At 36.1% G+C, this 14354-nt stretch overlaps 1 protein-coding gene across 1 annotated transcript in view; it reads left to right on the top strand.

Moving 5' to 3' along the window:
- The window catches only part of shg (DE-cadherin), a 239108-nt gene that overhangs the window by 67541 nt on the left and 157213 nt on the right, over nucleotides 1-14354 (top strand). Inside the window, exon 5 of the mRNA XM_089088478.1 lies at nucleotides 13834-13953. Coding sequence (XP_088944604.1) covers nucleotides 13834-13953 — 120 coding nt within the window. The remainder of the gene's footprint in view (nucleotides 1-13833; nucleotides 13954-14354) is intronic.

Consider the following 14354-nt stretch of genomic DNA (forward strand, 5'->3'; position numbering starts at 1 on the left):
ATAGTAACATATAAAGTAAAAAAGTATAATTATAAAGTATAAAGTAACACAGTAACAAAGATTGCATAAGACTGAACAAGCTGATTCGCAAAGCTAACTGAATGCAAGCAGAGAAAAGGGAATTTCGGACATTCACCGGTGAAAATTTACATTAACCAGATTTCGGACATTCATAGTAACATATAAAGTAACAAAGTATAATTATAAAGTATAAAGTAACACAGTAACAAAGCTTGCATAAGACTGAACAAGCTGATTCGCAAAGCTAACTGAATGCAAGCAGAGAAAAAGGAATTTCGGACATTCACCGGTGAATATTTACATTAACCAGATTTCGGACATTCATAGTAACATATAAAGTAACTAAGTATAATTTCCCTTGTATCCCTGGCCTTGGAGCCTTTCGAGGGGGATTAGGAGTGTTTGATTGGATTGTATGTATTGATTGGATTATTCTATGTGGGTCTATTGTAAGGTTTTTCTATTGGTTTAGAGTTTGCTTTAAACGGTATGTATTCCCCCTCTAATACAGGCTTAAGAGCCTTTGGGGGATTAGCACAATTTATATTATTGTATGATTAATTGATTATGAATAAATCTTATCTTATCTTATCTTAATTATAAAGTATAAAGTAACACAGTAACAAAGCTTGCATAAGACTGAACAAGCTGATTCGCAAAGCTAACTGAATGCAAGCAGAGAAAAAGGAATTTCGGACATTCACCGGTGAATATTTACATTAACCAGATTTCGGACATTCATAGTAACATATAAAGTAACAAAGTATAATTATAAAGTATAAAGTAACACAGTATCAAAGCTTGCATAAGGCTGAACAAGCTGATTCGCAAAGCTAACTGAATGCAAGCAGAGAAAAAGGAATTTCGGACATTCACCGGTGAATATTTACATTAACCAGATTTCGGACATTCATAGTAATATACAAAGTAAAAAAGTATAATTATAAAGTATAAAGTAACACAGTAACAAAGCTTGCATAAGACTGAACAAGCTGATTCGCAAAGATAACTGAATGCAAGCAGAGAAAAAGGAATTTCGGACTTTCACCGGTGAATATTTACATTAACCAGATTTCGGACATTCATAGTAACATATAAAGTAACAAAGTATAATTATAAAGTATAAAGTAACACAGTATCAAAGCTTGCATAAGGCTGAACAAGCTGATTCGCAAAGCTAACTGAATGCAAGCAGAGAAAAAGGAATTTCGGACATTCACCGGTGAATATTTACATTAACCAGATTTCGGACATTCATAGTAATATAAAAACTAAAAAAGTATAATTATAAAGTATAAAGTAACACAGTATCAAAGCTTGCATAAGACTGAACAAGCTGATTCGCAAAGCTAACTGAATGCAAGCAGAGAAAAAGGAATTTCGGACATTCACCGGTGAATATTTACATAAACCAGATTTCGGACATTCATAGTAAAATAAAAAGTAAAAAAGTATAATTATAAAGTATAAAGTAACACAGTATCAAAGCTTGCATAAGGCTGAACAAGCTGATTCGCAAAGCTAACTGAATGCAAGCAGAGAAAAAGGAATTTCGGACATTCACCGGTGAATATTTAAATTAACCATATTTCGGACATTCATAGTAACATATAAAGTAACAAAGTATAATTATAAAGTATAAAGTAACACAGTATCAAAGCTTGCATAAGTCTGAACAAGCTGATTCGCAAAGCTAACTGAATGCAAGCAGAGAAAAAGGAATTTCGGACATTCACCGGTGAATATTTATATTAACCAGATTTCGGACATTCATAGTAACATATAAATTAACAAAGTATAATTATAAAGTAACAATGTAACAAAGCTTGCATAAGACTGAACAAGCTGATTCGCAAAGCTAACTGAATGCAAGCAGAGAAAAAGGAATTTCGGACATTCACCGGTGAATATTTACATTAACCAGATTTCGGACATTCATAGTAACATAAAAAGTAAAAAAGTATAATTATAAAGTATAAAGTAACACAGTAACAAAGATTGCATAAGACTGAACAAGCTGATTCGCAAAGCTAACTGAATGCAAGCAGAGAAAAGGGAATTTCGGACATTCACCGGTGAAAATTTACATTAACCAGATTTCGGACATTCATAGTAACATATAAAGTAACAAAGTATAATTATAAAGTATAAAGTAACACAGTAACAAAGATTGCATAAGACTGAACAAGCTGATTCGCAAAGCTAACTGAATGCAAGCAGAGAAAAAGGAATTTCGGACATTCACCGGTGAATATTTACATTAACCAGATTTCGGACATTCATAGTAACATATAAAGTAACTAAGTATAATTTCCCTTGTATCCCTGGCCTTGGAGCCTTTCGAGGGGGATTAGGAGTGTTTGATTGGATTGTACGTATTGATTGGATTATTTAATGTAAGCCTATTTTAATGTTTTTCTATTGATTTAGTGTTTGATTTAAACGGTATGTATTCCCCCTCTATTACAGGCCTAGGAGCCTTTGGGGGTTTAGCACAATGTATTTTCTTGTATGATTAGCCTAATCGATTATGAATAAATCTTATCTTATCTTATCTTAATTATAAAGTATAAAGTAACACAGTAACAAAGCTTGCATAAGACTGAACAAGCTGATTCGCAAAGCTAACTGAATGCAAGCAGAGAAAAAGGAATTTCGGACATTCACCGGTGAATATTTACATTAACCAGATTTCGGACATTCATAGTAACATATAAAGTAACAAAGTATAATTATAAAGTATAAAGTAACACAGTATCAAAGCTTGCATAAGGCTGAACAAGCTGATTCGCAAAGCTAACTGAATGCAAGCAGAGAAAAAGGAATTTCGGACATTCACCGGTGAATATTTACATTAACCAGATTTCGGACATTCATAGTAAAATACAAAGTAAAAAAGTATAATTATAAAGTATAAAGTAACACAGTAACAAAGCTTGCATAAGTCTGAACAAGCTGATTCGCAAAGCTAACTGAATGCAAGCAGAGAAAAAGGAATTTCGGACTTTCACCGGTGAATATTTACATTAACCAGATTTCGGACATTCATAGTAACATATAAAGTAACAAAGTATAATTATAAAGTATAAAGTAACACAGTATCAAAGCTTGCATAAGGCTGAACAAGCTGATTCGCAAAGCTAACTGAATGCAAGCAGAGAAAAAGGAATTTCGGACAAAGTATAATTATAAAGTATAAAGTAACACAGTAACAAAGCTTGCATAAGACTGAACAAGCTGATTCGCAAAGCTAACTGAATGCAAGCAGAGAAAAGGGAATTTCGGACATTCACCGATGAATATTTACATTAACCAAATTTCTTTAGTCTTACCTATGTGCCTCAGAAAATTTGCCTTATTTTCGAAAAAAGGGGGAAACAACCCCTAGAAGTCGTAGAATATTATTGAAAATCACACCATCAGATCAAAAATTAGAAGAACGCACCATTGAATATATTGGACTGAGTTATAGCTGGATGCACTAATAATAAATTTAGATACTAATAATAGTCTGGACTTCACGGTATGGGATAAAGGGCACCAGACCCCTCCCTTATAGGAGTATCTTTTATTGCAGAATTATGTCTTAAATTCTGATTAAAATTTATTTGTTATATGTTATAATAGCCTTGACAAAAGAAATGCTCATGAATTTGCTCTTTAAAATGGGTATTGCGTTATTTTTGTGACCTTTTTTCAGCTCGATAAATTTGTATATATATATATATATATATAAGTAAAAACTACACTAAGCAAACAAAATCTCCACTGGTTGGGAAAAATCTTCGCACCCCCCCCCCCTTCTGTACCAAATTTTTAGATATACCCTGTAAAATCCCGTACACCAATTGAAGATTTATGCTGAATAAGACATACAATGAACCAAATTATAAGTTAGATAGATCGCCATTCACCCAGTGTCTTGGTCTAAAGTTGCGTCGCTTAAAAGTGAAAATGCGCCGAAAGCTACATTTTTTTAGTGAAAATGTGCCGAATGAACGATTTTTTCCCTAAAAAAAAATGCACCGATTCGAAAAATTCTATGCGCAACCCCATAAAAAAGCTTCAAAATGGTGCAAATGCGCCCTATCTGGCCACTGCATTCACCTACAAAAAAAGTCCAATAGAAAATTAACGACTGGGACAGTCACTCAATGGCTCTCCATTTGTTGTTAATGTTTGTTGTTTTTTCCGGGCTGGTTTGTGTGCACCATGTCAAACAACACAGACATGAATATGATTAGATAAGCGGCTATAGACATAATTATGCCTCTAATGAGAATCAATGAACAGATTTGTATGTAAACTAGGATTAATGCTTAGAGTATTTTTTAATTAAGTTGCTATAGGCACAGTTTAATTACATGATGTTATTGGCTTTTTGTACAAAACTAATCTTATTTGTCGTGTACTTACTGTCGTGGAATCCCAGTTATACACAAAGTCATTAGGGAAGGAATAAAAAGTCTTCCTGGGGGAGAAATTAAATTTAAGACCCTGATGTCGAAACGTAAGCTTAAACGCATGCAGAGTAATGTATTTAGAGGGTGGGGAACAAATTTGTGAAAGAACAAAACAACAAATGGTGAGTCATGCGATATTTGTGGCGGAGTGTTCGGAAAACTGTCAAAATTTGTGATTGTGGATTGGCTCCTGCCTAGAGCCCCCCCCCCCCCTTCCTGTATATCTACCAATGTTTTAGCAGTTTAGCGTTGGTTTTTCCAAAGTTTATTTCGGGTGGAGAATGCTCTCTTCAGGTAGATATCAGAGTGGGGACTCCTTCTTCTATACAGGTATAATTTCGGACACTATCAATAGGAATTTGTTTCATGGGGGGGAGGGAGATACACCAAAAATTGGCTAATTGTATAGTAAGTATAAGAAACTATAGAAAAAATAGAAGTAGCTCTGAGGTTTTGGGACGAGGCACCGGCTCAAAGACACCCCCCCCAAGGGCGGATCCAGGACTTTTTTTTTGGGGGGGGGAGGCTTAAAATAGGTTGATTCGATAAAATTGCGTTCGGAGCAAGTTAAATTAACGCAAACGCGTTAATTAAGCAAATTACACTACTTTAGACTACGTTCGGGGGGCGCCCCGTGGATCCGCCACTGCCCCCCCCCCCCCACCTACGTACGCGTGTGCACAGAGCAATGTGTCTCATACTCCATTTGTCTGGTTAGAAAACTGGTGCCTTTTTGGGAAGATATTAATCAAAAACATTTTCCATCTGTTTTTTTTTCTCTTGATATTTTTTTGAAATATTAAGTGAATATTGTTCACAAAACTCCTTAATTTCCGCGTATTCTTATTTTAATAGGTGTAACTCTTGCAATGAGGCTTTCTCACGGTTATAATAGTTTATTTTTACTTGTCAATAATACGTGACAAAAGGTTGTATTATAACCCTTCATACTTTCTCACTGTCGCATTTTTGTAACATTTTTCTATCTTTTCATTGCTACTTATTCTCATTGATGGCCCATAAAAATTTTATAGCAGTAATAATACCACAATGAAGTTCTACATGCTATAATATTGCTGGAAAAGAAGAAACAACGTAAATTCGAGGGGATAACAAAGAAATGATCGGGAAAAGCAACGTTGCCTATGATGATGCAGTAGGGGTGGATCTAAGGGCAGTGGCGTTGTTTGGGAGGGAGGGAGCAGTTCCCCCCCCCCCAATAATTTGAAAAAAATATACAACCCATGCCTCTTGACTATCCGGATATTAACCCCTCTTCCCCCCCCCCCAATAAAACGCTGGAGATTCGCTCCTGTGCAAGGGAACCGCCCTCCAAGATTTTTCTGACGCCGGCCTCCGCAAGGTTTTTCTTGAGCCCTCATTTGTTTTTTTCTTTTTCCTTTTTTAAAATAAACTCGTCAATTATAGACGTCCTTGTCAAATTGCCCCCCCCCCCCAAGATTTGATTAAATCATGGTATGTTGACTCCAAATACATAAAATTCATTAAGTTTAGATAGGCCTATAATCTAAGAATTTATTAGCCAAGACGATTTACATAATTTTTAGAAAAGGGGGGCTAAGACCCTAAAAAAGTTGTCTTGGTGAAAACTACTTAATGAAACTGAATATGGCTGAGAGCTTCAAGATGCGTTTTTAACGCACTATTTTAGAAAATATGAAATTTCGTATTTCCACATTAGGGTGGTCACAGATACTTTTTTTTCACCAGGTGTGGTCGTATCGAACTAATAGTCGGAGAATATCGAGAGAGGGCTCATTCAAACGGAATTTTAAATTAATAAAGCTAACCTAACTTACCACGACAAAGTGCCAATTTCTGAAAAAATAACAATTTTGGTCCAAATTGGACCAAAATGCCCTCCTCTGCCCCCAGAGGCACCCATGATATTGACGAAGAGATGCCAGTCGTCCCTCGAGTGGATTGATGCAACTACGTCCTTCTTGTCGGACTCTATGGACATGCTAGCGCTTATACTCCGTTGCATGTTAGTCCGAGTGTATTGTTAAGTTTTCCCTTCTTCGCGTTGCAGTTGCTTGCCACTGGAGGATGGGTGAATGTTTTGTCATTACTACATGTCCTAGATATTTTCACCTTCGGGTTCTGAATGTTTCGATTACTAGTGATTGTCCAATCATTCAGATTAATAAAAATGTTCATTTATTAGCCAATTTACTGGACAAATAAAAAATTAGGAATGGTCTGGCGAAAAATGAGCTTTGTAAATGAAAAAGCCTTAATATCCACTGAAGAATACCATGTTCACTGAAAGAAATAGGACCAAATAGAATTGCCGACCATTGTCGCTTTTGCATGTAGACCTAGTTTCTTTTAGAACTTCAGCATATTAAGAATGCTCTAGCTGTAAGCTGCATTTGCAGCTCGAGCAGTCATAACTCAAGTGAGGATGAGCCTCAATTTAAGTAAAAAGTGCAAAAATGTAGATAATTAAATTTCGTCTGAGTTTGCAAAACGTGAAACATGCGCGTTTAAGGACGGCAACTCCCCTTTTATGTTACAGAAACGGTAGTTTTGAGTGAAAACCTTAGTTTTAAAAAGTCAAAATATTGTAGTAAAAAGTTGAACTCTTATGTAAAGAGCGGGGATTTGAGGGAGAAGCAGCCTCTAGCATATTTAGAAGGGTACAATTTTGTTATGCAAAGCACATAACCTAAATCTGCCTTTTCACTCTTGAAGCTTTGTTATACAAAATTGTCATTTAGTATAAGCACGGGAGGTGGAGGCGCTGGTAGCCCCCTCCCTAAAATTCAGGGTAAACCTGAATATAATTTTTTAAATTGAATACGAATTAGATAAAAAATTAAGTAAGTATTCTTGAATGAGAGATGAGATTAGATAGATGAGATATACATTTATTAAAAAAGAAAACAAACACTATTCGCATGCCAAGAAAGGCAATAAGCTAGAGGGCAAGCGAGGTTATCACTCTCAGCTAATTAAAACAACATTCATACCTTGCTAATCAAGACACAAGAAACTTATCTGATGAAGGAATAAAGGGAAAAAAGAGAGAAAGAGGAAAAGACAAGAAGTAGATAAAGAGAAAAAAAAAGTAAATCGGGGAAATACCTTAAATAGAATGACAACCTGGAGTGGGCTTAACACCAAATTCACTCACGAGATAAAAGAAACTTCTTTGCCCGTGACTTGAAAGCCGGAAGACTAGGCGTATTTTTCACACACTCGGGCAATATATTCCAACATGGGGACCATAATGGCGAATCACAAAAGATGCCCGAGTGGTGATCCTAAACTCATGAGTTAAGTTATCAGCTTTTCTTGTATTATTATTATGACGGTCTCTATTAAAAGTAAAAAGATTTTCAAAAGCAGGGGTGAGCAGCTGATCCAAATATTTATACGAGAAAATCGGGACTTGGTAATCTCGAATTTGGGATACATCCATTAACTTATTCTTTTTAAAATGCTCATGAGCAGGAACCTCATCAGAATCATCAAATTCAGATAATAATTTTACAGCTCTATTCTGAAGTTTTTGTACTCTTTTGAAAAATGTTACAAAATTACTTGCCCATATAGAGCATCCGTAGCTAATATATGTGTAAAATATAGGAAAATAAATCATTTTCAGGATCTTTTTTGGGACTAGATTTTTAATTCTTCGCATCACCCCAAGGCCTCTGCTTAATTTTTCAGATATTGCACTTGAATGGTTTTTCCACGACAGGTTTTCATCATTTAAAAACCCCAAATACTTCGTTGTTGCTGCTCTCTTTATCACATTTTCTTGAACCGTGATATGGTCATTTCCAGCACTTGCCGAAAGTCTAGAAAATATCGTGGAAAATTTTTTAGAAAAGTTTACATATTTTGCTGAGAAAAAGTGTCATCTGCAAACAGGATGACACCAGCCTCTGACTGGTAGAGTTTCAATCGATCAATGAAAATAATGAAAAGTAGAGGTCCCAAGATTGACCCTTGTGGGACCCCACACTCTATTTCCTGTTTTGAATATAAAAATGACTCATTCCGAACTATCTGATACCGATTGTGTCGACAGGATGAACACCACTCCAGACTTGAACCCTTCACCTCATTCGAGTCAAGAGCTTGAATAACCTCTGAGTGGTCCACCGTATCGAACGCTTTTTTCGTATCCAAAAACACAGCTGCGGGTATGAGACCAGCTTCAAATGCATCACTAATCTAATCAACCAATTTCAGAACTGCTATATCCGTAGATAGCCCTTTTCTGAACCCAAAATGATTTTCCATTAGAATTTAATTCTTTTCAATATAATAACTTAACTGGGCATGTACCACTTTCTCATATAACTTAGAGAAAAATGGGAGAATAGATATAGGTCTCCGATTTGATGGGTGATCTTTTTTCTCTCCTTTATGAAGAGGAACCACTCTTGCAATCTTTAGTGCTTCCGGGAAGACTCCAAGATCTAGAAAAAGGTTGATGAGGTGCGTCAAGACAGGTAAGACACTCGTTTTTGCGGTCTTTATGAGTTTCAGGGAAAACTCGTCCATCCCGCTAGAGCTTGACTTTATCGTAGCCAAGAATCGTGCCACTTCCCGTTCCGAATATCTTGCAAACTCAAAGGAATTCTGACTTGCAGACTGTCTTTCAACGACAGATCCAAAACTCACAGATGTGCGTAGTTTAGCCCGCGCTTGATCGCAAAGTATTTTTCCTTCATTTGCAAAATAACCACACAGAAATTCACATATGTCTTGAGAATCAGTAAGACGACCTCCTGTTGTCTCCATGACTCTCACCTCCTCCTTACTATGAAATTTACCCAAAAGTTTATATATTGTTTTCCATGTATTTTTCATATTCCCTTGATTTTCATGAAATTCATTTTGGAAATCAAGTTTCTGAGCATTCCGTTTTACTGAATTTAAAATATTCCCAAATCTCTTGAATTTTATAAAATTATCATCTGAATGATCTTTTCAATAATTCACATTAAGTTAGTTTTTCTGCTTTGTTGAAACTAGAATAGCTTTTTTCATCCATGATTTCTTAAGAAAATTTCTATTAGGGTTTATTCTTCGCAAGGGACATGTTTCATTCATCACATTCGTCACTATCTCACTGAATAGGTCATATGCAGTATTTGGACACTTTTCCTTTATTACACGCGAGAAATTCGTTTCATCCATCATATTTGCAAAACTCTTTAGGTTTTTATTGTTCATTTCACTTTAAAACAAAGTCCTTTCATTTCGTTCATTTCCCTTTGACTAATTCAGCTTTATTTTACTTATTTAAAGAAGGTGATCCGAGCCGTCGGACACAACCACATCTGCTTGGGATCTTTCAAGCAATCCACCATTAACGAAAAAATTATCAATTAAAGATGCCGAGAGATGCGAAATCTGAGGCCCATAAGCTGAATTTTAGGGGGGGGGGGCTTATCTGGTCTATTCGGTACTTCCAATGCTGTATGATAGAAATCTCAAGACAAAAATATAAGGCAACATCATTCAGCCACGGGGGATGGAGCTCCCCTCTCCCCCCATATGGGTGCCCATGGAAGGGCTACGTCTCCATTCATTCCCTCGACCTTTCAGCTAAAGCTTGGCTATTATGTCACTGCTTCATGAATAAACAGACAATATATGTAAAAATATTGCAGAGCAAATAATATACATAGAAAAAAGCCTTTATCCGACATTGTTGCATTTCCCAAGCTATTAAATCATAACTTCTTAATCTTGTGTGAATTATGTGCGTTCCTAGAACTATCAATTTTTCGTATTGGATTGCTGTGTAGGCTTCGATATCTACTTCTAAATTGAAAAAATAACAAAAAGGCAGTTAGGAATGTTTGCACCGGCGGTTGAAAAAGACGATAATTTGTATTCGGCTATTGAAATTTCGACTGAACAAAAAGAGTGCAAGCTTTCAAGTTTTTGTTTTGCATATGTGGTGTAACAAGAAATCCGAATATCAATGACGTATGGGAGAGATTCTAATGCCAAAGGTTTTCTCTTTCCTGCTCTGCGAGAACTATGAACTGACGCCCATCTGAAAAGTTACATTAAAACCGTCTGCTTGAAGGGAAAAAAGGACGTATTTCCCTTTAACATTGCTCCTTTGTTTAACGGTGAGCATACAGTGAGCATAATTTTTTATTTCTTCTTTCGTTAGTTGGCGCAGGAGAACGCAAGTCGTTACTGGTGCATTATATGTCACTTCTAAAAAGTCAAGTTTGGTTAATGCTAATCAAATAAAATAAAATAGGATGAATATATAATAGTTTATAAACAAATTTGGGCTATATATTGGCACGTTCGGGGGGGGGGAAAATCCTCCCCCCTAAACCCCAAAAACAACAGTTTAAATATCGTAAACGCAATGAAAACTACTCTGCATTCCATTTCAAGAGACCGCTATTGAGAAATAACCAGTCTGGCGGGTTTCGTCTCTCATAGTATATAAAAGCGAACATATAACGCACCAGTACCCGCAAGCAAGGGCGGGTCCAGGATTTTTTTAGGGGGGGGGCAAAATAGGTTGACCCGAAAAAAATTAGGGGGGGGGGGACAAAATAGACTGATCTGATAAACTTGCGTTAGGAGCAAGTTTAGTCAACGCAAACTTGAGTTAATGAAGTAAATTACACTAATTTAGACTACGCTAGGGGGCACCCCCGCGCCCCCTGGATCCGCTACTGCCCGCAAGTATGTGAGGGTAGACCCACTTGCCTTTATAAGGCAAGTGGGTGAGGGGGGCATCTATGTGTAGGTAGGTACTTGTCGGTTATTCAAGAATTACGCTTAGGTTATATCTTAGAAAACGGGTTTCATAGCTACAAAAGCAATTGATGGATGATGCAATGCATTGGACTTAGACAGAATGGATTGGACTTGTTAAATTTGGGCAATATATTTGAACATAAGGGATGGGGGTTAGGCTACTTTAGGTTGGGTTAGTTTAAGTTTCCATAATTTTGTTTCTAAAGTATTATGTTATCATCATGTTTTGTTATTTTTCGTTGGGATTAACCTAACTTAACTTTTTGGGTGTGTTTCCAATAACTGACAAGTACCTATGTATTTTTTTTTATTTGAGGCTAAAAAACACGAACAAAATTTATTTCAGTAATTTTGTCAATTTTCAGCGAAGGGGAATGGTACGTCTGACCAATATTGAGAGGATCGCTCTCCCCATTGTGACATTACGAGTGGGCAAACATACACAAGGTGATTAGAAATAATCCGCCCAAGATTTGTGTAAAGGACTCCCTTCCTCCCTAACATTTCTGGGAAGGATCTTTTCCTCATGGAAAAGTTGGAAATTAATGCCTAAAATACACGTTTCTCGTTTTTCACCTCGTCTCTCTAGGGACAATGCAGTAATCTAATGGTGACACCGTGTTGTAATAGATCAGGTAATAGGCCATCATGTATACCAACCCTAAGTCAAGTTAGTCATAAATACGGCCTTTAAGGACATAAAGGAAAAATAATTATTGTAAACAGCAAAACTGTTCTTTTGAAGGGCCTTCTACACTAGTTTCTTTCTGAATCCAAAATTTAATCCAAAGTAATTCAGAACGATGATTCAATCGTTTATAGTTTTTCTACCCAACATAGCTGTCCGAACCCAAAACAATACTCTTTTCAAAGCAGCGCGGGCATCTGAAGACTAGTATACCCGTATACTGCGGTCGATCCATCTGGTAGCACTGGTTAACAGAAAACGTATTGATTGACCATGTATGATGGCATGCCGCGTAGCCGTTGTTGCAGGAGCTGAGCGGAATTGGGCTATTCTACAAAACCTCCTTACTTGCCGGACCTCTCACTATTCAATTACAGCTTCTTCAAGTAGACTACATCGACAATCTCTTCCAGTGAAAGTACATCAATCAGAACGATGCCAAAAATACCTTCAACGAGTTAATTGCTTCATAACATCTAAATCACACACTAATTGGTAAAAAATAAATAATTGAATAAAAATAGCTTTTTATAGTATATTTTGTAGCTGCTGACATTGCATCAAGCTCTCTCATTAGTTTTTTAACATTTGTTGAGCTTTCAATTGCCGAAGCCTACAAATGACTTTGAAAGAATAACCCACTCAGGGATACGGGCCCAGATGGACGAGAAGTGCCGAAAAACGGTATCCTTTGGGCATTCTTTCATAGGTATTGGTTCCTTCAGGTAATCAGAGCGAATCGTATATCTATTTCAAAGTTGGTTTTCTAAACCGACCAATATTTTCTTCACCCACCATCAATGAGAAATTTGTAATCACGCACCTCTTTTCTGAGGAGCCTTTTCTTCTTTAGCAACTATTTGTCAATCCGATTAGACAAACAAGGATGCTCTGATTACCTCTAGATGGAGACGTCTAATTCTGTACACTTGAGAAACAGCTTTGTTTGGTGCTGCACTCTCTTTCGGAAGGGTCTTCCTGAGATGGTTGTTCCGCTTAAGCTACCTGCTGATTCTTTCAAATGAATGTTTCAATCGAATGATTATTTATTTCAAAAAGAAATCATAGTTAATTAACTTCGACTCAAAAGCATAGCTTATGCGAGCCGACAAACAAAATAAAGAAAAAAATTGAAAAAGCAAACAAATAGACAGACAGAACAAGTAAATACAAAAGAAATGGTGAAATGAATACATTAATAATATAAAGCGAAAACGAACAAACACAATAAATAAATCAAATGTAATTTAAGATATATATATATATATATATATATATATATATATATATATATATATATATATATATATATATATATATATATATATATATATATATATATATATATATATATATATACCTAACCTCTCATTAACCTAACCGTAATTAACATTAGCCATTTATCCGTGCCGCAGCCATTTAAACATTTGCCTTTCAGTTACTTGGACTATCTGTTTTGAATTTTCTCTTTCTACGATTAGCCATGTCTTGATGCAACCTACTGCAAAAGACTTGATAACTTAAATTCTAATGTATTTTGCACCAAGAAATAAATGAAAGAAGATAGTATAGTTTGTGCTTCCTGGGGATTAGTTTGTTATTTTCAGAAACGGTAAGTTCTACGATAGTTCATGATGTGAGATATTTTTCTTTGAAGCCTCGAAAAATGTTACATTAAAGTGGGCTGGAAATTTGAGAGGCCTCCCCTCCCACTGTAAACTGCTGTGTGTGATTCTAATCGAGAGTCTGTTTGACTTCTCTGGACTACATTTACGGAAAAGGTAAGTTAAGAATTGATTTTAGCCCGTTTTTGTACAAATAGCTAAATAAAAGTGAGGAATATTTGTATATTTTAACCAAATAAAACCTTCTCTTTTTTAGCCATCACGAGGAGTGACACCGAATCCGACTGCAGCGGCTATAAACACCCGACCGACCTTCATCAAGTGTAACGAAACGTCAATACCGGAAGGAGAAAACGCGGGAACCTTTGTTACTAAGGTAATATTTTTGTTGCAGACGTTTCCCCTCCCGCAAGTCTTGCATAAGTTCTTCAATTCTCTCTCTTTTTATGCTATGGAGTTAACTAAGTTAAGCTACTTTGGTTTGGAATTGGAATATTTATTGGGCTTGTTACTTGCATAGATTCGACTTTGAATTTCCCATTTATCAAAGGCTTATTGTCAATTGGTTGATATCACATAAGGGGAATGAAACTGAATTTACATGTAAGATGAGTTGCAGGGATATAGCCAGGATTCCATTTTAGAAAGAAACCTATTGTTTTTGGTGGGTTGTGCATTTTCAGTATCTGCTTCTACCCGACTTCCGGAGATTTCTCACATACTATCTTTTTTTTTCAAATTTACCCCTCTCGCAAGAAATTCTCCGGTACATGTCTG

The sequence above is a fragment of the Artemia sp. Qi Xiang Cuo genome, chromosome 4 (genome assembly GCF_049724085.1).
Source record: "Artemia sp. Qi Xiang Cuo chromosome 4, ASM4972408v1, whole genome shotgun sequence".
Taxonomy (NCBI): Eukaryota; Metazoa; Arthropoda; class Branchiopoda; order Anostraca; family Artemiidae; genus Artemia; species Artemia sp. Qi Xiang Cuo.